Source organism: Calliopsis andreniformis, chromosome 10, assembly GCF_051401765.1.
Source record: "Calliopsis andreniformis isolate RMS-2024a chromosome 10, iyCalAndr_principal, whole genome shotgun sequence".
NCBI classification, from domain to species: Eukaryota; Metazoa; Arthropoda; class Insecta; order Hymenoptera; family Andrenidae; genus Calliopsis; species Calliopsis andreniformis.
The window spans coordinates 14,822,362-14,846,679 of NC_135071.1; the positions used below are offsets into that span (position 1 = coordinate 14,822,362).

Below are 24,318 nucleotides of genomic sequence, written 5' to 3' on the forward strand. Positions count from 1 at the left end.
TACACACTCCAGAAACTAAAGTAGAATAGTGGGACTATGGTTCGAAACACCAGAATCCAAACTTTCCAAACAAACATACAACCGCGTTGACGTAGATGACACAGGTAGAAAAACATGTCTCCGTCGATGTGAATACAAATGGTCGAATGAGAATTGTCCATGTGGAAGCGGCCATCGGCGGATGGGAGAGTCTAGGTGGATCGCCCGAAGCGCATTCCACTCGGTCTTCTTCTTTCTAACCAAATTACCGCCTCGAAAACACTTTCTTCCCGTTTCGAGCGCGGCCCCCTCGACGATTTTCCCTCTCGATAGACGCGCGTGATTTCCCGCGTCGAAGTGGGGAGGGAGACCAGCTCGTCTCTAAAAATTACGAATCGTCGGGCAGTTTCAGTGACAGTGTCACGTGCAGGTAATCGGAGAAAGTCGTTGACCCCGTTCGTGTAACCTGACGAACGCCCTCCCAGCTGCCTGCACTTGCGACAGAGGTGGACCCTGAATCGGCGAAATTCCTGTCGACGAGGCGCGCCGAACAGAAACACGGCGAAAACGATGCTGTCGCCGTTTAACGACCACTGCCCTCGTCCAGGTAAAATTCTTCTTTCGCAATGGGAGCTTAGAGACCCGTGATTTCGATCAGAGGATTGCTAGTGGCTTCTAGGGACACGTTGATTGTGATTGGAGGTGTAGGCTTTGGGGTATTCTACTTGAGAATTTTTCGAGATACGTACCTAGTTGTGTTTTGGAGCATAGTGTTGTTTGGACACAAGTTCGATGGATAATCAAGTCTCCTTAGAACTATTCCTTCAGTTTATTTTGTCGTTGACTTCAGAAAGGCAGATTTAATAAAATAATATAAATATGTATGATTTTGTGATGGATATACAAGGGTGATCAATTTAACTGGAAAGCTTCTAACAAGTGTTGGAGGAACTTACAATGCTAACAGCATTTAGAATAAATGCTGCCAACACAATTCTTCAGAAAATTCTCAAGTATAAAATTCTACAGACTCGCTGTGTCTTTGTCTACTACCCTCTCCAAAAAAGGTACATTTTTTTTGCCCATAAGGAAGTGAAATCTAAAGCTCTCTACCTTTTTTTAAATTCTCCTCACAGTAGAGTCCCCAGACTAGATTGCAAAGCATTTTCACGATTCCTTTGTGCCTGGTGCAGACAAATCTGAGCGTGTTAGATGCATCTGGTACACGCAGAGCAATGTCAGATAAGGCAGGCGTGTAACAGGGTTTTCGCGTTATTTAGTCAGAAACGTCAGCTATTCGTCGTGTTACGGAACGTTGAGCAAGTTATGAAATGCGGCTGCGACGGAGCAAGTTGCTTTCTCGCGCTCCTGTCCCGTCCCCGAAGAAAGTTTCCGCGGCAAGTGCATTCGAACATTCGAAAGTCTCGCCTCCTCTTCGCCTCTGGCACGCTCTCGAATCCTGGGGACGATTCTTTCCGACTCGCGAGTCGAGAATCTTCTTTCATCTTCCATCGCGCGAAAGTGGTCGCTGGAGTGGCAGCTCTTTGAGATAGTTACTGTCAGGAGGTGTAAACATGTGTTTGCATTTGGAGAGGAAATAGATGGTGGTCGAGATTAATTCGAAGGGGACGTGTTTGTGTTGGGCCTACGTTAGGTGTAATACAGAGAAATTTAATTGAATTAATCTGTTAGGAACAGGATGAATCCGAAATTAGCCAGGTTTAAGTAATCTGGAAACATTATATGAGCTTCAAAGTGTATTAAGTCACATGGAAGACGAGTGGACTTAATACACTTTGGCACTGGGGTCTAGGTATGTAAAATGCATAGAACTGTAACTTGGAATCTAGTATCTCAAGATGTGGTTTCTGGACTTGCACTGTGCTTCAAATCAAACTAATTCAATCAGACTAGACTCTAGGTCCAAGTGGAGATGAAGTCCATGTCGATATGAGGTCCAAATTGTGATGAGTTCCAACTTGAGATAAGGTCCAAGGCCAGATAAGGCCCAAGGTCAGATGAGGTCCAAGTTTAGATAAGATCCAAGCTCAGATAAGATCCAAGCTCATATCAATTTTCCTACCTTGCAAGCTCAATACGATCTCAATTATTTTAAAATATATGTTGCCTCGTCACCAGAAGAAATCTAATGACCACAAGGCAACCTAAATCTAGTAAAATAACATTTTAAAACATATAATTTCCCCAGGCGACGAGCTCAAAGTAAAAGATACCGCTTCCTTCTATCAGAAGCAATTTCGTCGGCGTTTTCTCTGCTATCGACGCGATCAGCGCGAGATTCACCACGTCAAGCACATTGTAAGCCAGTCCCGCTTTAATTTCCACTTATTATCCAACGCTCGCGCGGTCTTTTTATCAGGCGCTGAATTATCGGGCTAATTACGTTAACGTTTCTCCGCACAGTGGAAAACAAAGCTTGATAGTCGTCCATTGGCGTGGACCGCGGGCAAACGACGTCGTAAACCTTCTCCCTCTTCGCTGTAAAAAGGAGTCGCAGCTTCTTAGCGGTCCAGCCCCTTTAGATGCCGCTTTTTACGCTTCCGCTTGGCGATCTTCCCGGCCTCCTTTCTTCGCGAATTAGCTCCGCCGTTTACGCGGCAGAAGTTTAATCGTGAATCACTTGTGACACATTTTTACCATTCTCTATCGAGAGTGTTGGTGGATGAACAGTATCTACTCTTTCGTTGTGAGCTCGTTGCTGTGTACATTATACAGAGTACATACTCTGCTCTAAGATATAGATACATAGGAAAAGCTCGATTATCTGAGATACATAATTTAGATATAGAAAAATCGACTTCATTTTCTAAAATTGAAACGATGTATTTTTATTCTATTTCACATGAGAAAAATGATCATTTAGTGTACAGTTATAGTCGTGAGACTATAATAATCAGGGACTGTGAACGTGTCCAGATACCTAGGTTCTCGAAATGTATTTTTAATTGCAAAAGACTACAAATACTCTCTCAAGACACTAATGTTCTCAAAATCCACACACACGTCTCTTCTAAAAAACTTGAAGCTCCTAAAAACTATCACAGTTTCTTTCTTCTCCTCGCCACCCATAGAGTATTTAGAAAGGCCCCCCGGAAACGATGCACTTTTATGAAAGCGTGTTCCGCCAAGTCGTATCTAGCGATCGAGCTGCCAACAGAGTAGCTCTTTTCACCGCGTTTTCTACCGCGGTGCTCGTTTTTTTTCTCTCTCTCTGGCTCGTTCCCCTTTTCATCTGGCAGCTCTATCGCCGCAACTCGTCGAACCCCGCTGTTTATCGAGCAGGGAAACCATTTGTCCGAGGCGAGCCGCGTTTCTTTATTGCGAGGCCCGACGCCGGCCAGGACATTGGCCTTCCACGCGAGTTCCTACTTCACGTTTATGTAACTCGTTCCATCGCTCGCGCCTACGCCGCAAGTTACACGCTAACAAGTCACGCCTGTGCACGCTAATCGCCGCACGCGCCGTCCCCACCATGGCTCGCTTTCTAGCGAGTGCTGGCGAAGGGAAAGGAGTCGAGGAGTTTCAGATTTTGGGAGATGGAGGAGGCAGGCTGGAGATGGATTCTGGAATTCTGGAGCTTTGAGGAGATAAAGTGTTTGGGAATTGGGGAAGTTTTGGGAGGAGTGTCTGAGAATTGGGGAAGCTTTTGGGAGGAGTGTCTGAGAATTGGGAAATTTTTTGGAGGAGTGTCTGAGAATTGGGGAAGTTTTTGGAGGAGTGTCTGAGAATTGGGGAAGTTTTTGGAGGAGTGTTTGGGAATTGGGGAAGTTTTGGGAGGAGTGTCTGAGAATTGGGAAATTTTTTGGAGGAGTGCCTGAGAATTGGGGAAGTTTTTGGAGGAGTGTCTGAGAATTGGGGAAGTTCTTGGAGGAGTGTCTGAGAATTGGGGAAGTTTTTGGAGGAGTGTCTGAGAATTGGGAAGTTTTTGGAGGAGTGTCTGAGAATTGGGAAGTTTTTGGAGGAGTGTCTGAGAATTGGGGAAGTTTTTGGAGGAGTGTCTGAGAATAGGGGAAGTTTCTGAGAATTGGGGAACTTTTTGGAAGAGAGCTGAAAACTGGGAAAATTTTCATAGGAGTGTTTGAGAAAGTAATAGGCTTATCAAAGTAATAGGCTTCTGGGTACTGATTACTGAGTCAACTACCTTACAAACGAAGAAAATAGAAACATAAATACTACTTTTCCTATAATGAATAATATGTACTTATTTCATCGCCAAAATCGATGGACGTTGAAGTAATCGTTTAACGATGCAGCGATCGATAGTAGAAATTGATGGATTCTTTTCTAGTGGACAGACTTGAGTAAACGATAAAGTCGCCAAGATCCACAGAACCGATAACATCACCACATTACCCAATAAGTGCATATTCAAACACCGCGTGTTCCAAAGTCGATCCAAGTTATTAATATTTACTTCCTGTGGTCTTATGCAACCCCTGCCTACCATCAATTATTACACAGTAGCATACGCAAACACGTTCACCTACGTGGCAACGTGTTTGCATTTCCTGTAACCCATACCGTTAAATCGACCAGCAAGTTTTCCGGTTCGGTTTGTTATTTAGATAGCTGCGAACGTTCAGAACAGGGGAGAGCATTTGATGAATGATTGAGTAACAAGGTTACCTGCCTGCAAACTTATACAATGTGTTTTCGAGCATTGTCATAAGCAAACTCGATAATAATTATCATTCCTTTAACGTTCATCTTGCCACTATAGTGTCTTCCTTGGAAGTGAATTTTTATGCGTTTTTTCATGGTCTCTGTTTTCGGTTCAGAATGATCTACTGAACACTCTGGTTAAATTATCCTCTTGGGAGTATCCACTGTTGGTAATCCTTTTTCTTGGGAAACTCTGTATATCACAGGACACTGGTTCTCTCTCGTACATGGCTAATAATTAAACTGTAGCCACTTCTGTATTTATGAGAAAAAATACTCAAAGAAGTATAGATAGCAACCACATAATGTTCTATTATCCAAAAATTCTATTCTTCGACCAGTGTTATCTCCCTATTAGTTCGAATACAAGAGTCTCTACTGTATAACATTTGCTCGACTCGTGCTCTGCTCATCTGTTGCATAAATCCTCTAACACATTCGAGACCAGTGTCTTTTGCCAAGACTGTCCTCAGCGGTCAGCAACAGTCTGTTCAGCACAAAACTGACTCACACGTTGCGTCCTTGGCTACTAAAGAGACCTACGCTTTGACCCAATGCCTGGGTCATCAGACTCGAATGTGTTAATGGACCTTAACTCAGCCAACCAAGTTCAAACGTCCAGACAGCGGTCTGCCACATGAAACGATAGCTTCCCATAAACATCCAACCCCATCACTCTCTCCTCCAACAATGTTGCAGGAGGGCGTCGCGGTGCTTGGGTGGCAAGCGAGCAGGATCCATCTTCCTGTCTGTGGGCGTCGCCAAGAAAAGCTGCTTTCCTCCTGCTGAGGGCTCACGCGCGGCAGCTTCACCCTGTGACATCGGCCAGTGGCGAATCGCATGCTAATCGCGCGAGCTGGTCTTGCGTGTGGAAACACGCGGTCAGGCACGCGTGAGATCGGGTATCGCTCGATCGGGTTATCTCGCACGTGCGCACGCGCGTGTTCGCGGCACGTTTCTCTTCCCCGAGGCACGAGCGGGCAGGAATGCGCTGACACGTTGCCCCGATGGGACTTGAGCTTTTTGCCATCGCCTTGGGAAAGGGAATTGGGAGCACTCTTTCCTGCTTTAGAGGAGGATGTTCTTCCTGGTTGGACGGTGGAAGGGGGTTACGAGGGTCAGAAGGGAGGATTTATTATATTTGGGAAGATTCAACCCTTTGAATGGAGGGTTTGTACTTATAGACGTAGGGTGTAAAGGGAAATGGAAATTAAGGGGTTGAGATTTAGAAGCTGTTTCGTAATACTGGGCTAAGGTGGTGAAGCTGAAATAATAACGATATTTCTGAATTTTTTTGTTTCCATTTTTTTATTAGCTTTATTGGTTTACTTGTGTCTTAGGGTATCTATTGTAAACGTGTCTAATCGACCAAACTGATTAAAGGCATTTGAGAACGTGCTTCTCTCTCTTCTCAGAGAGTTTCTCGAACGAAGGGACCATAAGGAGAGCGACTCTCGTTGCCAGTCTGTATCTGCATTTCAAAGAGAGCAATATAAATATACAGGGTGATCAGTTTAACTGGAAACCCTCTCAGTGTTGGCAGCATTTATTGTAAATGCTGTAGCATCATAAGTGCTGCCAACATTCATTAGAAGGTTTTCAGTTAAACCGATCACCCTGTATAGGTATTAGTTTTAACATAACTATTATTCCTGTCCCAGGTGAAGTCCTCTGGAAAGCATTGACTCTAATGCGTTCCAGGGCACTTTTCGTGAAACACGAACAGTAGGTACTCGTATGAAATTTATAATATCTATAATTACTATCTACTATCTATTATTATTTACAAAATATGTATATGTACCAGAGTATGTAAGCTCGCTATAATGAACCTGGCAACTAATTTGTGTCAGGGTCAGGCTTGCACATCGTCTATCTTAACTTCTACCTATTGACCCACTGATATTTTCCACACGAAGACCCCGAGTAAAACATATTTACCTATTCTCACTGAATATCAACAAAATCAATATAACACCAGCTAATATATACATATATAAAACTAAACAAAAAACTGTATTAAAAAATCCCATAAAATATGAAAAATTCTCACCAGAAATCTATCCTCTGCAACAATTTTACTATTCGTAAAAGTAGGGACAATTGAACGAAGCTTTAAAAAGTATCAGCAAGATTGTGAGGCCAATTTCGCAATACGATGTACATATCTCGATGTTCCAGTCCAAACCGTAATTAACGTAATCTCTATTAATAGGCTACTTGGGATCGCAGATAAGAAATTAGAGGATTATACTCCCAACAATCATCATTCGAGTGGACAATTAGGACGGCCATTGTTATCAACGGCTCGAAGACCCTCTTCAATCGACGACCATTGTCCCGTCGTGAGCTTTATGCGATTACAACATTGGTTGCAGCGATGCTCCTATAGAAATGCTAATAGGTATGCCAAGTTTGCATCGACGCGGTTTCTAATGATTGGCGTCACCCCCGACGTCAACCTTGTTAGGGACAGGTGTCAATAACCTCGAGCAGGATGTGCTTCGACGTGCCTTAGTACACGTCTTCTTTCAGCAGTTTTACTTTCGATCTTGGTATTACTTACTTAGGGACTGCAATGAAACACCTATGGTGGATTGTATATTTGCTGTTTTGTCTTGATAAAAGCTGAGTGGTACATTTATGATGGTTGATGATGCTGTGGTGATGCTAGAAAAGGTGAAAAGAGAGAGACTTCAATATTTGAAAATTTGAAGTGCAGTAGTTATTTGAAAATTAATCATTTTTAGTGTGTCTGAAAATTGGAAAATTGGTGTAAGTACCTACTTGAAGTTTTACGATTTTGAACTTCTGAACGCTTGAATACTAAACAATTTAGAAACCATAGCAGGTAGATATTAGAAGATTGAAAGTTTGTAGACAATATTTGAAAATTCAAAATTAAGAGCATCTGCTTAAAATGTTGAACTTTTGAATATTTAAACACGTGGAAACTGTCTAGATATTTTAAATTTCAAAATTTTGAAAATTCGATATTTAAAAGCTTAGACCAGGTGTTACAAATTTTAAACATTTCGAATATTCAAAATCTTGAAACCTGGAATCGGTATTTGAAATTTCTTAAAATCTGCAAACCAGTAAAGACTCAAAAAGTGTTCGTTACACTCGATAGCTTTCTTCGTCACCTCTGCTCAAATCACCTGCACGTCTCTCGCGAAGTTTCAATCGAACGATCTTATTGTCAGTTCGACAGGGGATCGCGAAAGAAAGATCGATCCTATTCCATCGCGATCTGCATCGGTTTTCACGCGGGCACTTAGCATAGAGCGAGAAAGTGGGTCGCAGAAAGCAAGGCCACTGACACTGGCCGCAGCCGCGAGAGAGTCGCCTCCATTTTCTTCTCTCTTCCTCTTTCTTTTCCCATTCGAGCGGCCTCCCCCGTCGCCTGCCTCCTTTCTCTCTTTCTCCCTGACCCTCTCGCCCCTCTGCCCTTCCGGCTCGTTACGCTCGCGAGAATCATCGTGCTCGATCGCGAATTACTCTCGTAATATTTGCGCGGAGAAAATGCGCGGACGTGGCGCGTGTGCGCTCATCCGTGGCGAGCGTTATGTCACTAACAAGCGAACCGTCGTGCTACGTTGAGAGCGTACCCTCTGGTCAGTTTGACGACCAATGTCATGGTTTCTTTTTTTTTTTCAGGGTTGGAGCCTCTGCTGGCTGGAGAAAAAAAGAATCTGACTTGGGAACTGTTTAGGAGCTGTGGCAGCTGATGGTGAGTCGTGTTAAGAATTGTCTATACTTCTTTTTATTTATTCAAATTTTATTGAGCCTGAAACTTTAAGTAGTAATCAGGATTGAAAATTCATGAAAAATCACCATATTTATATGGTCACAAATTTTTGAGACTTCGATCGCTGCTCGACTCCAGTTCATTTTTGGATAGCAGAAATTTGGGGTAGTAGACACATACCAAATGAACGACTCTGATATCTCAATTTTAATTGGATTTAATTCCATTATAGTACTCTATACTATTACTGTATTTGAGAGATTACCTATTTCTGAGTTCGTCAAATCTGCTCTACATTTCAAAATGGTGTCCCAAGTATCCTAGCCCCCAAAGACCCAAATACCCGAATTCCTCCAATTGTAAGTGACAGCGGTACTTCAGAACGAACGAGTGCCCGAGGGATCCTCTCAGTTTTGCCTGGTACTTTTCCCCAGGGCACCGTATCGAGGTTAAATCTGCTTTCGGCGTCGGAGGTCGATTACCCCGATTTGCGACGAAATTCTCGGCCAGGTATCGACGAAACTCTCACTCGACGAGTTCCCTGAACCGGCCGCCTCGTAACGTTGTTTGCGCCTTTTACGCCCGTTTCGCCTTTCCCGCGGCCCATCGTCGTCGAACACTGCCAATGCCGAATTCCACGGGTCAACGTACCACTTCCGACTTTCTTATCCGAAACGAAACTATGCGGTCGGTAGCGTTGCATCAGCCTCGTAACCTACCCCCACCACGACTAATTCACCTCCCATCGAAATTCGTCATCGACTCCAACTGAGCTTCTCTCACGTCTAGCTGTACATATACAGGGTGTTTCCAAATGCGTGGGACAGTCTTGGAGGATAGGTTCTACGTGTACAGAGTGAGTGGAAAATCGTGGTACAATCGGCTAGGGGATAATTCTACGTAAAAGAATGAGGAAAAGATGTGGCATACAATTTTTTCATCTGAGGCTTCATTTTGAGAATATCGAATTTGGAGTTTGCTTAAAATTGTATAAGTCATGTTCTTCAGAAAGTTGAGTTTCATTTCCTTCATTTTGGTTTAAATTGGTACTTATAAGGAGTTTGTAATTTTAAAGAAGGTTGAATTAAAGGAGACAGTAGAATATACTGAAATTGAAGTCCATGATGAAGAATTGAATTTCTGAACTCCAAATGCTAGTATCTCTAGAATATGCATTCATATTTAGCCAAAGAGAAACCGTGAAATTGTATCTAAACAGTGGCAAGTTTCTTTTCAATATGCCCCTCAGCCAATTAGACTCATTTCTAGCTAAACTAATTTCCACAGAATTGACTTATCCAGTGTTCCACGAAATGTAACGAACTTTCGCAATTACACAATAGCCTCTCCTGCGCGTATGAAGACGTGTATGGTTTCGAGAGGATCGTCCCATGGCGGCTTGTTTTGCTCCGAGGCGAATCGTCAGCTTGTCAATGACCCTCTCGGAGAAACTCTCACTTCTCTCACCCTTTCTCCGAGTCTTCGCGTGCTCCTCGCCACGTCACCCATGTCGCGAACCCCTCTAACCTCGGTCCTCGACGAAATCGCGCGAGGTGAGTCAACGTTAGTCGCGAGAAATGCAGTTTCGAGATGCAATGGAAGCTGAAGAGTTCTATGAGCTTCTATGTTTGGAGAATATTCTGGTACAACAGGGACCCAATTGGTGATCAGAACCCAATTCCTGATCAGTTATTTAAATACATATACGAAATTTATTTTGATAAAAATTTGTTCCAGAAAATTAGTAAGTAATTGTTATCTATCTTAATATTTATACCTGAAATTTAGTAGCTAGTAGTGAGACATAATTGTCATACTGTTATGTGAGACATAATATATGATCAGCTATTGTTACCTTTATGTCTTACGTTAAGAACTAAATTCTGATTTAATTATTATTAATTTATCACTTTTTTCAATAGCAAATTGAAAAGGACACAGAGATTTATGTGAATAATAAATAATTTTTTGGATTTCGGTCATTTTTTGGTGTACATGTTAGGAAAACTATTCTTCTTACTCTTAAGTGATCAGGAACTGGGTCCTAAATGCTGTGTTGAGGTTGGATAGTTGTATTAGAGTTGAAGTAGAATTTTTAAGCTTTAACTAGTATGTTATTAGCAGCTTTATGACATAATGTAATACAATTTCTACTAGTACTTTATTATAAAACATTATTAATAATAGTGAGCAGAGAATCAATAGCTTCTCAGTTTATTGTCATCTATAGGCTTGTTTAACAAGTTCTGAATATTATGCAACATCAGGTATACGTAAATGAAGATATACCTACGCAAAATGCTCGTCAGCTGTGTCTGGCTTGGAGGATTATTCTACTGACGCTGGTGCATCTGACTCGGCTGGTTCACGCTGGCAGTAGAATAGGTCCCAAGTCAGACACACTTCTCCAAGGACTTCAAGAGCATCTTTAACCTTTAACTGGTATGGTGTCAGTATTACATGTAGCACAGTGTGATAGAACTACTGTCATTCCATCATAAAAAATTATAAATCTATGGTCATAAAGCAAAACTACCTAAGTCACAAGTTTTGGTTTTCATATATTAACATTTAAAGTTTTCAACTTCAGCACTCTTTTATGGACTTGTGTCATCTTCACCTTTTATTTTTAAGTTAAAAAATTCTTTTAATACCCTTTCTTTCCAAAAGAATATATTCTATATTCTAGATGTCAATTGAGACCTTAAGAACTGAAATATTTAAAAAATATGATATAGGTCTTGTCTTCCAGCGTCAGAAATAAGAATAAACAGAGAATTCACAGCCTTTCAGTTTATTATTGATTACCTGTAAGTAATTCAATTCTATTTTACCCAGCCAATATTAAAAATGATGTACTATAAATACTGTGGCTGCCCTATATCAGTTAAGGGTTAAATAAACTTGTCTGAAAAATTGAACGAAAATATTCGACTCGATTTATTTTCATCTGGGGAAAATCGAAGTCGATCAGGTGCTAATATGGAGACAGACAGTCCAGTCCAATAAAATCGACAGCGGCGATCGACACAGTCGAAGAATCAGGGGTGGATAGCTCGCGTAATTCCTGTGCGCAAGAAGGGATAAAGGAGCGGTTAGGCAATACAATTACATTACGTTTATTCTGATCTCGATGCTCGTTGTCCTTCGAACCTCGTGCAGAGTCCACGTGAGTGCTGAGGCGTTTCGGCCACGTGAGCTTTCGAGAGCTAAAACGGTACTTTTATGGCGCTCAGTGGGGCGGATGCGAGAAAACTCCTAAAATATGGAAACTGTATTTTCTTGCTTTGATTGTCCTTTTCTAATAGCTGATACGCTAAGCTTTGTAACCAGAGAAACGAAATATGTTTTATTTGAATTTTTTACGAAGAGAAATTCATCTGAAGTTCAGCTTTTTTTACAGTCGAACCTCAATAAATCGAATGTCGAGGGAGAGCTAAAATCTTCGAGTTACAGAGGTTTGATTTATCAGAGCTTTCGAGTAAGAGAGATTTAATATACGAAAATTTGACTTACAGAGGGTTTGTACTAGAGTTAATAATTTGCTGATTGTAGTAACTTAAACAGAGGAAAATTCTAGTTCAACTTGGAAAGTGTTAGTATTTTAGGTTTCTTCTTAGAACTCATTTTATTTAGAATTTTGCCAAAATTGTGGGAATTATGCATTCGACTAATGACAAAAGACCTAGAGATGTATGCACTTCTCAATGAGCGTGTAAATTGACAATTAATTATTTGTATCTTAGAACTAGAAGCTTAGAAGTAGAATTTCACGATAGAAAAGTTCCCTTTCAGTGTCTCATTCTACTTATCAAGTGACTCTTCTTTTATCTCCATCGTTACATCAATAAAATCTTCGTTTTTATCTCATAACAATTCATTTCCCGTACTCTCCGTTTATTGAAATATTCCTCTGAGTTATTTCACCTCTTAAATTAATCAATTTCATCAATTTTATTAATCTCTGCAGTCCCCGATCCAGCGTTGAACGAAAGTTAATTATCAGAAATTGCAGGGCACGTATCCAGCCCTCTAATTAATAATTTTCCGCGAGGGTTGACGCAGTTTGAAGCACAGCCATGCATCACGATTCGTCGTTAATTACCGTCTTAATTAATTTCCCAGCAGCGAGTTTGCTCGAAGAATCGGCGGAACGGATATCGAGCGCATCTGACAAAGTTGCCTCGACTTCGAGCGTTCGCTGTCTTCACGCGCCGCTGACTCTGGCATTAGCGACAAACAATTACGTAGCTATTAGATACAGAATTCTGTTTGCCTCGTTTAATTTCCCTTTCGCCACATCTACAGTAGCCCTAAAAAGATTGTACTAACTCAAGCGACGTAATTCTAATTGTTCGATATTTACATTGCCATAGATAAACGTTTAATTAGTGTAAATATGTGTGCTGAACGTAATGAGAAGTTTATAACGAGGCAATGAGTGTCTCCTGTACATTATCTCCTCATTCATGTTAAAATTGTGGAAACTAGGGAATTACATGTAGAAGGTAGAAATGAGAGAGATAAAAAGAAGAATACGCGCTTTTTATATTTACATTCAAGAAATATGTATGTATATACATGCATCTTTTTATTTTTTAATCCATACTTTATAAGTTAAACCAATATTACATTCCACATTTTTCACTATTCTAATTCATATGTTGTCATTTATGTATCGATACGATGAATTGATATTGAATAATTGAATTGAAGAATCGAGTGACCTAAACTGAGTGTTTATCTAATTCTAACAATGACGTCAAAGCTGCAGAATCAGTCTTGAAAGAGCAATAGGCGAGTCAATATCAGAGTTTTACAAAAAGAGCGATTAAAAGGAGAGGCACTTTAAAGAATACATTGCTAATTGTTATATTTTTATTGTTGCGTTTTCTCAATTTAATTCTCAATTTAACAATAATTTCAGTTCCTCCTGCGGCTATTCACTTTAAACATATCTTATCGATATTATCAATCTATCGAATTATCAATAACTATTATCGATATTTATCGATATCTGTATCAATAGTCACACCTCTCCTACATCCATACGAATAATTTGGTAAATTCAGCACAGTAGATTGTTTCGAAGATCGAAGATTTTTGCTCGCTGAAAAGATCAGGAACAATCAATTGCGAAGGGAGCACGCGATTTGAAAATACAGAGTGATTCACGGTGTTTTGCAGCTCGGGTGAAATGGAAAACACGTGAGGAGCATTCGACCTTCGCCTCTGTCAATATACATTCGTCTTTCGCGGGCGTAATATTATTGTTTTAATTTCGCGACCGAGTCTTGAAAACACGCTGGTGAAGAGACATGACTAGAGCCCCTGTTATCTCGTCTGGGAACCCCCTCTCCGACGATCGAGCTTTTCGAGAACCTGTTTTCGTAGTCTTCCTGACGAACACCGCTCGCGAAACGAAGGAAAAATTCTATGGTCACCAGCTTCGACGTCCAACGATTGCCAGCTCTCTTTTTGGATAATGCTCGGCGGATGCTGTCTTCCGTTCAAGAGACATGAGAATAACAAGTCGTCTAGAACGAATTCCTGCGACTCTCAGAAACAAAGTTCGACATTTTTGTCTCAGCCTAGACACGTAAATCTTCCGATTTTTTCTTTTTCTAGAATTCCATAGCTGTTTGCTTAGGTATAACGCACGTTATTGAAACCTTGAGAAATAAGGATGTGTGCCTCGGACTGAAATTTTGAGAGGAATAGAGATTGCTATTAGAAACAAGTATGAAGGCACCACTATATCTATATAGGTATAATATTTCCTAATTCCTAGCTAGCTATATAAACTCAGTCTATATCTAATTAAGAACACGTTCTTGAGGATAGTTTACACAGGGTGATTCCGAAATAATGGTACAAATAATATGAATTATCTGACAATTCCTGACACAAAAATAAGTCGAAAATATGAACCACAATTTTTCTATATGGCGCTCCGTTTTGCCAAAAAATCGATTTTAAAAATCAGAGTAAATAGTGGTCCATATTCCTGTGCCTTTAAATTGAAATTGCTATTAAAACAAAGAATTTGTAATCTCACATGTTAATAAGTAAACTTGAATAAAGAAAATAGTTCCTCAGTTTCTATATAAAAGTTCTGTTTTTATAAACGATCTTAATCTAAAGGCACAACAGTAGATATAGGTACAGAAATATGGCTAAATTCTATTAAGTTTAATCAACTGTAACACCTTCACAATTATCGGCACATAAATATACGTAACCAGTACCAAAGACAATCTTGTATTTCGTATATTTGAGGTTTCATTAGCCTGCGTTGAAGCACTTTAATCGCGATCAACCGTGCAGTGCACAACTTTAGCCCAAGCAGTCGCTGGGGACATGAATCGCAGCGGGTCAGGTGATTGCGCGCGAAGACAAAAGATCCTCCCATCGAGATCCGAGATGTGGGACACGATAATTAATTCCACGCGGCATGACGTAAAAGCCCGCGGAGCTGACTCGCGCCTGAGCTCGTCGATTGTCATCTGTGTCTCGCGGTGAAAAAAAAAAAAAAAAAATATCGTGTTATTCCGTGCCATCCGTCACACGGAAGAAATTTTTGGTAAACAGGCTGATAGCCGCAATGCACCGACGAACACGACTTTCGCCGTGAAAACAGACGTCAGGGGAGCTAATTGAGAGATAGCAGACATCGACTGGCGACAGTCAATAAATTTTTCTCGACGAGCGATGATTTGTTACGTACGATAATTTGTAATGATAATTGCGAGCTGGTGAGCTTGGGATGGGATGTATTTAGCGATGGCAACAGAAACGTTTCGAGTCTGTATCTGTGATGAAAAATTCGAAACACTTTGAACATGCTTCGAAGCTTAGGCTTGAAAGCCTTGATTGCTTTGGAGTTTTGGGAGATGCAATAAGTCTTCAGAAATTGGTGATAATTGGAAATTTTAGAAGCATTTCCAATATGTATCTTTGTCGAAGTAGTACTGTTAATATTAAAGTATTACAGAGAGTTTGAAAAGTTGGAGCTGTCTTTTAAGACTCGAGAGTTTTAGGCTTTGAATCATATTCGAAGTGATTCGAACACCCATCAGTAGCTGTATTGAGAGAAATACTGAGGTGTGCGAATTGGTAGGTGTAAATTATGTCAATGCAGTTTTAAAAAGATCTCGAAAACAGTTCTGTTTGTAGAGCTATAATTAGGCTGGAGAGTACTTCAATTGGATTGCCAAATCTGAAGTCAAATTAATTTGCAATGATAATGGTACCTGCCTATATCTTCTTAAGTTATTGAGGAAAGAAGATCTGAAATTTTTGGAGATCGTACTAATTGCTTTGTTTTCTCTCTATTTACATGTAGTCTTGTGTGTACAGTATATTCAGGTTTTCTTATGCAGTGGAATTTTGAATTTGTATTCGACTTTTATCTTTATTACAATTTTTTTGTATCACCTGATCCTTTGAAACCAAAACAGTCACCACAGTCTATAATTAAAATAGCTGAGAAATGTTTTTCGTGTTACAAACTTTCTAATATTTAAATTCACTTGATCTTATCGATAATTTATCATTTCTCAATTGGTCGATTCGTACAAGATTGCAACGACCGTCCTCTCTATTTTTGATCTCGGGAAATACGCGCCAATACGTTTCCTTTCTTTCAAGCTCGCCCTCCTCGGACATCGCGACGTAACGAGGCAGACGGTTCTTGGAAGGAATCTGCATATGAACACTGACTGCTCGCTGAAAAACACTTCGGTTTGTAAACTTTTCGGGGAAAAATCGATGCTCCGGAAACGTCTGAGAGCGCTGCGCCAGTCTTGCAGTTTGATCGCTGCTGAAGTGTTTGGGCTCGCTTAATCTTTCTGGGAACGGTTTAATGGGTTTATGACGTGATCGAGAATTAGTTTAAGAGTTCAAATACAGAGGTAGCTCACATTTTACGAGCTGCAAACAATCTCACAGCTTATTAACAGTTACCAAATATTATGAAGAAGATATAGGGGGATCTGTTTAACTGAAAACTCTCTAATGGGTGCTGGCAATATTTACAATGATAATTGTAAGCATTTAGAATAAATGCTGCTATATTTACAACAAAATGTATCTTCAGCAACGTTACCACACGTTTTGCTTGTTTATTTTTCATATGAATCATTTTGTCACTCAGAATGACAACTCAGGATGAATAAAATTCCCGAGGCAACTAAAATAATTCAGACTTCCTTTACATTTACAAAAGCTATTGTTTACAAGCGTAGGCTCAGTGCTGCGAGCAGGGAGTCTAAATCTGGAGATTATGTAGCCGCGTTGCAATACGTTGCAACCTTGCAAGTCGTTTCTGCGAAGGAATTTTTACAAAATTTCGGAAACTTTCCTCCTTCGAAGAGCTAACAATAAGTGAATGGAGCTCTGCTCGGGGATCCTCTGTCAGTCTTTGCATAACGATGCTGGCTGCCAACGTTACGCCAGCGTCGCTCCCTTCTGTTGGCGAAACAGAATTCCCTCTGGCTATTCGGCGTTCCCGTGATCCGAGGGAACGAAGCGTGGCGCCGCGGCGCGCTCCTTTATTTCGCAAGCTCGCTATTTCTGAGTGTCAAAATTTAAGGTGCCATTGCACCAGACGCCGACGCCCGCCGACGAAATCAAAGTCGCAAGTGGGTGGCCCCGACTGGGACCAGTTGCTCGAGCTGCCTTTAAGCGACGTTCACATTGCAATTTTTTGGCTAGGATATTTCTGTAGTTGCGAGACAAGATGACCTGAAGCCTTGTTCAGATTAGTCAAGTTACTCGATGTCAGGTCACTTGGATTGAAGTAGCTCGATGTCAAGTTTGTGTTCACACAAGTCAAGGTAATTGAATTCAAGTGGTTCGAAGTCAAAAGTAACTTGAATTCAAGCTGTCAGACATTTTAAAGAATTAAAATGGTGTTGGAGTTAGTGGTGCATCGTGGTTATTTATAAATGTTAGTAAATAATTTATATTTCAGACTATTGTAATATGATATATCGATATTTGAATATTCAAATATTTTACAGTTTGGATATTTTAGTATTTAAATACTGGAACTGTTCAAAATTTGAAAATTTGAATAGTTGTATTTATATTCTAAAATTTCAGAAGTAGATTGTTTCGATACTTCGAACTTCAAATGTTTGAAATTTCAAAATTTAAATAGTTATTTGGATATTCGAATATTTCAGAGTTACAAACGTCCTAATAATTAATAGTTCGAAATACTTCCAAACTTAAGACACTGAATGTTTCAAACCTTAAAGATCTAGAGCATGTGATCACTCGAATATTCAAAAATTCACATATCACCGAAGATAAACACAAAACCTTGAAAACCATAAATCCCACGCGCAAAGGAAACACCAGCAAAACCAGTGGGGCTATCAACGCTACCATAACCAACACTTCCGTCCAACCCCAAGGCGCATCCACAAAAAAAAAAGAAATCCCTCCCATAAGAACCCTCTAAACCCTCGAAACCTCTAAAAATCTCCCCAAAAATGGGCAAACCGTATCCTCACCTCTAATCTCCCATCTCCCATCTCACCTCCCAGCGTTCCATGGTCACAGTGTCAAGTTCACGAGCGTGTTCCAACTGGCCCGTTATGCACGGCGCTTAAGGGAGGGTATATCGGTATATCACGAAGGCAGATGGTGCGCGCACGTTGATGCAGGATGGCTGCGCGTGGCTGTGTGGCCAGCAACCCACAGCCACCGCCTAGGACAGGTCAGTGACAAAGCAAGGTCACGTCAAGTGCTTCGGAAGCGGGCACGTCCGCCGAGCCGATCCCCCCTCGCCTCGGGGCGAAAAAAGATTTTGGCCACCATCGTCGTCGTACATTTCGATCGGTGACAGGGCAGACCACTCTGAGGTTTCGCAAACGAGCCAGCCTCGAGGTGAAAAAAAAGCTGCTCGGAGCGTTTTATACTTTAATTTAACCCGAGCCACCGCTAACTGACGCCAGATCGTTGCGAAAATCGAACTGGTCGCTGGAACGTGCAACCTCCGCGCGATTTCACGACGTCGTTCCGCTGGAGGGCAGCTCGCCTGTTGCCACGAATCGGCGGATAGATAATAGCGCGGCGGTTTCGGTGGCGCGGGTTACGTAACGATCGGATCGGCTTTAATCGACTGACATCACCGCGGAATGTCTGTCGATATGAACGGTTCGAATGGGGTCGTTGCACGTTCAGGAACGCATCGTCGGATTGCCGGGACGGAAATAACTCAAGGAACACGGCTCATAAACTCTGTTGTGCAGCGCAATATTATTCTGCTCGTGCGTCAACGAGAATAAATCTGCGGGGGCTTTGGATCCTCGAGCCTCTGCCCTGACGCGATCTACGCGGACTTGATGGGTTCACGGCGCTGCTGATCTCTGCGACGATAGAAACCTTGGTGTCCTGGTACTGATTGGCTCGCTTTTGGTCAGTTGTTAGATGGTTCCTTCGGTTCCTTTTCGGTGTGAAGGGGTTTTAGAATAGCTATTTATTGGGTTTTTGTAGTATGGCTGGATGGGTGGGAGTTCTTGAGGTTCTGTAGGTGATTGTGTAACTCAGGCTTTTTGTTTTACAAATACTGAGTTGCTGGCATGGTTTGTTAAGTGGAATTTTAAGCATTAATTTTTGGTAATAATTTCCTATATTTTTCATATTTTCTGCGTCTTCTGTTTTCCACATTCTCCACATTTCTCACATGTTCCACAAACCCAATTTGTCAATTTATACAGCATTCTATGAACGACTGACTTTTACTCATAAGTTCAAGTCTCGCACCTTCGCAATTGACCCCGAAGTAATCCACTCGGTTGGCTTCTGTTAAAGAAGCCGCAGGTTCAGCGTATTTTCGTAGATTCCTTAGCGCGTTAATATTTATGCAACGTGTTTACGACGTTTTGTACAGATTCAAAACACGACGTCGTTTTAGAGGAATATTTAAATGAGTTCACTTCTCCTGCGTCCGGTGTTTTTATCGCGACTTTGGCTATTTTCAGACTTTACGACTTCTGTATACGATCGCCGCGAACGTAGGGTACAATCGTTGGATTTATGCCGTGATTATAGTAATTGCTAGTATGATTCAGGCGGTATATTATTTGTAGCAAACGTTCTGACTTAAAAATGTATCGTAAATCTGACAGAATGATATTGATAGTGGGAAACGTATAACGTGGGTGGGATTTTAGTAGCGTGAACCATTGCTGAAGACCCAAGACCTTTGGAATGTTTCGAGAACGTCTGCTTCGAGAATAGGTGGAGAAGTTCATGCAAGGTGTCGTAAGAATGAATGATTGATGTTGTAGATAATGTCGTTTGTTTGTATTTATGCTACTCTATATTTAGTCTTTGGGTTTGTCGAAGTAACACTTGTCCAATTTCACTCACAGAAACACTTGTTCTATAGCTAACAATACATCAGTTGATCACTTTGCTGTTCTATCTCCACGCCATATTTCCTGGAAATATCTCCCACCTTTGAATAGTTCTATAAGGTCATGTTTGTGTACCGTGACACTTGACCTATGACCGTCCTAAGTTTTTAGAAAATTCTTTGGCCACAGAATACGAAATTCATTTAAGTTGTTCAAATATTGAGTGACTAATATTTCAGGATCTTCTGTATTTATTTCTTTTCTATATTCTATATTTAAAAAACAATTGTTCAGTGTCTCTGTCATGTTCTGTATGGGTTTCACTATGTTACAAATTTTTATAAGTATTATATAAAAAGATAAACTTGCTTTGGTTCTTCTGAAACTACTGAACCGATTTGGAAAATTGTTTCACTGTTTAAAAGGTTATTTCTTGACACAGGCTATATCTCATATTGTACTACGCTCTGGTAACAAAAGAATATTGATCCACGCAGAAAAAGTATCTTGGACCTAGCATCGATCCACGTATCACATGTCATGCGAAATCTTTAAATACTCCTTTACTATATCTGTGCTATTTTTAAAACATTAAACAGCGTTTCAGTCAATCCAGACAAGCGAAGCTAGCGAAAACGAATCTTTTTTCTAAAAAAATTACAGAACTTGACAGAGGTGGTTTCTGTTACCCAATTGATATGCTTACGAGGATCTCATTCCCATCACTGACGTCTTCTCGTGAGCGCCGAATGAAGTGCGTAGACGGCCGAGTAAACAACTTCAAGACAATCGTTCAATATGCAGACGCGCTAAAAATATTCGCAAAAAATAACTGCGCCCGAAATTACGTCTTCGTTCTCTGACCACGGTTTGCGCCGTCCACTCTCGACCCCCAGCCAAAAAACAGCTGCAGGACAGGCGTCTGAGCGCTTCCATGAGCGTCGAGATTTTTCTTGCGTCGAACCTCAAACCTCCACGTTAAATGTGATCGATATCTGCATGATCCTCGAAAAAATATGTACTACTCCTAGCGAGGAGTTTTTGATTAAACGCAATAATACGAAGTTAGTTAAAAATATGGCAGTTCTCGAAAATATAAAATACTACCAAACCCATATAATATTCCTATATGTTTCATACTCATACGATATTATTTTACATTTCCAAAATTACAATATAGGTTAAATCGAAAATTTTTTGTCAAGGATAGTACCTACAGGGTGCCACAGAAATAGGTGAGCAATAAAAATAAACACACATCAGCCCCATTAAGCCTAGCATGGATTATTATTCGCCAGGCCACGCTCGAAAGCTCGAAATACTCGCGATCGTGTTTTCATTCATTTCCCATTCGAGACCCCTGCACGAACACAGCCTCTGAATGAAACCAGGCGGAATGGAGGAGCTTCCGACATGGAGATCAGCTCTGCATAAAGCCTTGTTCAGATTAGTTAAATTACTGGAATTCAAGCAGCTTGAACCAAAGTGATTTGAAGCGATTTGAAGCGATTTGACCAATGTGAACGTGTCATTTTGTTATTACTATGATCTTCTACCCACTCTGTCTTTTTAATAGACACTACTGTTCTCTATAGTCGTGCAGACCTTCTCACAGTCGACAGTCGAATTTGCGATTAGCAGTCCCGTTGGATCGTACACAGCGCGATCGCCTCCGCGAGCGCAATTAACGCTCGTTATAACAGTACATACGCAAGGTTCTCCGTTCGAGGATTAGCTTTTACGTAAGCCCGACGAATTATGTATGCGTCGGTCTGAAAATTATATAAAACTGTTTTACATACTGGCCACGATCGAAACGGGCGAAAACACATGATCGAGGTGCACGTGACCGATCGGTATCGCCGCGAGGCAGTTTCTAGCGCGGCTGTCGATAGGTCCTGCAGCGCTGCCGAAACTATTTTCGAGCAGGTCACTCGTCGATCTTGATCGCGAGAGGCGGATAGAATCGACGCTATAAATATCGCCGCGGGATGGGCGACGCTTTTCTTGAAAAACAGAAACAAACGGAGCCGATCTTGGCTCGTTTTTGACACGCTTGTGTAACTTTCGCGCTCGAAACCTTTGTGCAAGCCTCGCCGCGATCCGCTTTCCTGGAATTCATTCGCGATGGTATGCAAATTCGTTCGACTGTTTTGCGAAACGAAGTTGCATCGAGACGCAATGACGTCTTGGATTTTGATTTCTGCATATCGCACCTGCCACTTTGTCGCTGGCTGGTCTCGTTCAGAGGACGGATAAAAACGCTCTTATCAGTTTCCTAGGAGTGAAGAAACGTTTTTAAATTCTGCCTGTGATATTTGGTAACGTCAGACTAATGTGTGACTTTTGGATTTTTGGTCTGTGGTTTTGTCGTGCAATATTCTCTGAAAATACGTGGGATGAGTCATCTAATCGGATCACTTAAATTATATAGCTTGTAAAATAGTAGCAGTTTCGATAAGTGATTTGATCAGCGGTAAATACTTTTCTAAATGTTATACCTTACGTTTAAAAGCTTCAAGACGAATTTTATATTTGCATAACAAATAAAAGAGAACTAAATAGCTTTTTTGGTACTATTAAAGAAAAAAATTGAAAATTTTATGATATTATCATTTGCAGAAATATGATTAATAATATTCTTAATGAAAGTGCATATTTGATGCATACAAGTGCATAAGATATATCTTCAATATTTATACAAATGATAATGACGAATATCAGACTTTAGCCTTATCAGCTTATAAATTAAAATATGAAAATTGAATGTCAATGTCGAGATACAAAATCGATATTTTTAATATCTAATATTATTCATGTAAATATTACAAAATCGATCAGAGATACACATCGTATATCTTATCAGACGTTGATTGAAATGCACAATTAAATGATCATAATATAAACATGCAATATTGCATTTCAAAAAATAAGATACACAGATATTTCAAATTTTCAAGTATTTAAAATACAATTCTTCAATTGATTAAATGTTCCAATCTTGAATGTTCAAACTTTCAAATATTCAAAAATTCAAATACATATACAACATTTATTTTCATAAAAATTTGTTCCAAAGAATTACTAAATAAATAATTATTATCTATTTCGATATTTACACCTGAAATTTAATAGCTGATAGTGAGACACAATTTAAACGATCATCTATTGTTTCTTTTACATATGTTACTTTAAGAACTAAGTTATAATTTAATTATTACTATTCCTACACTTTTTCCAACAACAAATAGAAGATGATACACCCATTTTCATATGAACACCAAAAACATTCTTGTATCTGGTTAATATTTTCGTGTATACGTCAAAAAAGAACCATGCTTCTTACTCTTAAGTGATCAGGAACTGTCTTTGCCAGTATTCCATCTTCAAAAAACCCTTTCCTGCGACAAGGTTCACTCAGGCCAAGCACGTACGCGAATAGTTGCCCCAGCATAAGTCCTGAATCGACTGTCCAAGACCTCGTGACTGCGTTCTCGCAATGGTTTTCCCTGGCCCGCGAAAATTGCGCCTCGCTTTATTCGAGGAATCGCCGTGCAGTTGGAGCCCATGAGCGAGGGCAGTGATGTTGCAAAAAGAACGGCTAATTGGGCGGCGGCCAACGATGACATTCCGTCGAAAGCGAGACGCTTCGTCTCTTGGACCCTTCCTTCGACCGAATCGAGCTGGTTATCGGTCCCCTCTAGCCGCATATAGAATTCCCCCCATGTTCTGTCGTAACGTCTTCCTCGCGGGCTATTATTCTGGGATTAGCCATTGCGCGGTTTGGCAGCCGCGGAACTATTTAGAATCCGTTGTTAAAATTGAAATTCATGCATCGATCAGCTGACAGGGAAAGGGGGCACTTTATTACTGGGCCTTGCGTCATTGGGAGCATTCGGTGCGCATTACGTGATACACGGTACACCTACGTGATCCTGCCGAGGTAAATCAGTTCGCAAACAAAAGAAGGTAGCGAACCCCTTCCGCTTCCCTTAATAACGTTTATCGATCACTGAAGCACTTGTTTGTGCTTATTGATAGCTGCCAGGTGTTTACTTTATTAGTGGCGATTCTGGTTAAAGTTAGTCAATCCCAAGGATGATAGTAGGTAGTAAGGTTAATGATGTTCGATTGTGAAGGATTGACGTTTGATGTTATGTAAGGAATATTAATGTATGAAATACGGTAGTTTTTGTGTCATGTTCCGTAAATTATGTTTTGCTAAATATGGAACGTAAGAATTTTAAAGCGCAGTATTTCGTTTTTGAAATCTTAATTGGGGCATAAACTTGTCTGTTTTGAAACTGTGGCTGCTGTACTTTAATGGGGTGAGTCATAAGTTTCTGCCCAGTTTGCATCATCTGATTTTATTGGCCGATTATTTTATTTAAGCATCGTTATTCGTCTGCTGTGCGTATGGGTTGAGACTGTGAGACCGTAGAGCATAAGTTTTTCTGTTGGAGATTGGGATAGAATTTAGGAATTTTTTCTGGTGGACAGTGTTCTAGAAACTTGGGAGGGTGTTTCAGAACT

At 40.6% G+C, this 24,318-nt stretch overlaps 1 protein-coding gene across 1 annotated transcript; it reads right to left on the reverse strand.

Moving 5' to 3' along the window:
• Nucleotides 1–21,354: 21,354 nt before the first annotated feature.
• Nucleotides 21,355–23,495, reverse strand: LOC143185102 (uncharacterized). Its single transcript, XM_076387837.1, has 5 exons — nt 23,365–23,495; nt 23,132–23,318; nt 21,771–22,063; nt 21,588–21,727; nt 21,355–21,503 (listed from the first exon to the last, which is right to left on the reverse strand). The coding sequence occupies exons 1-5, from the start codon at nt 23,493–23,495 to the stop codon at nt 21,355–21,357; spliced, it is 900 nt and encodes a 299-aa protein (XP_076243952.1).
• Nucleotides 23,496–24,318: the final 823 nt, after the last annotated feature.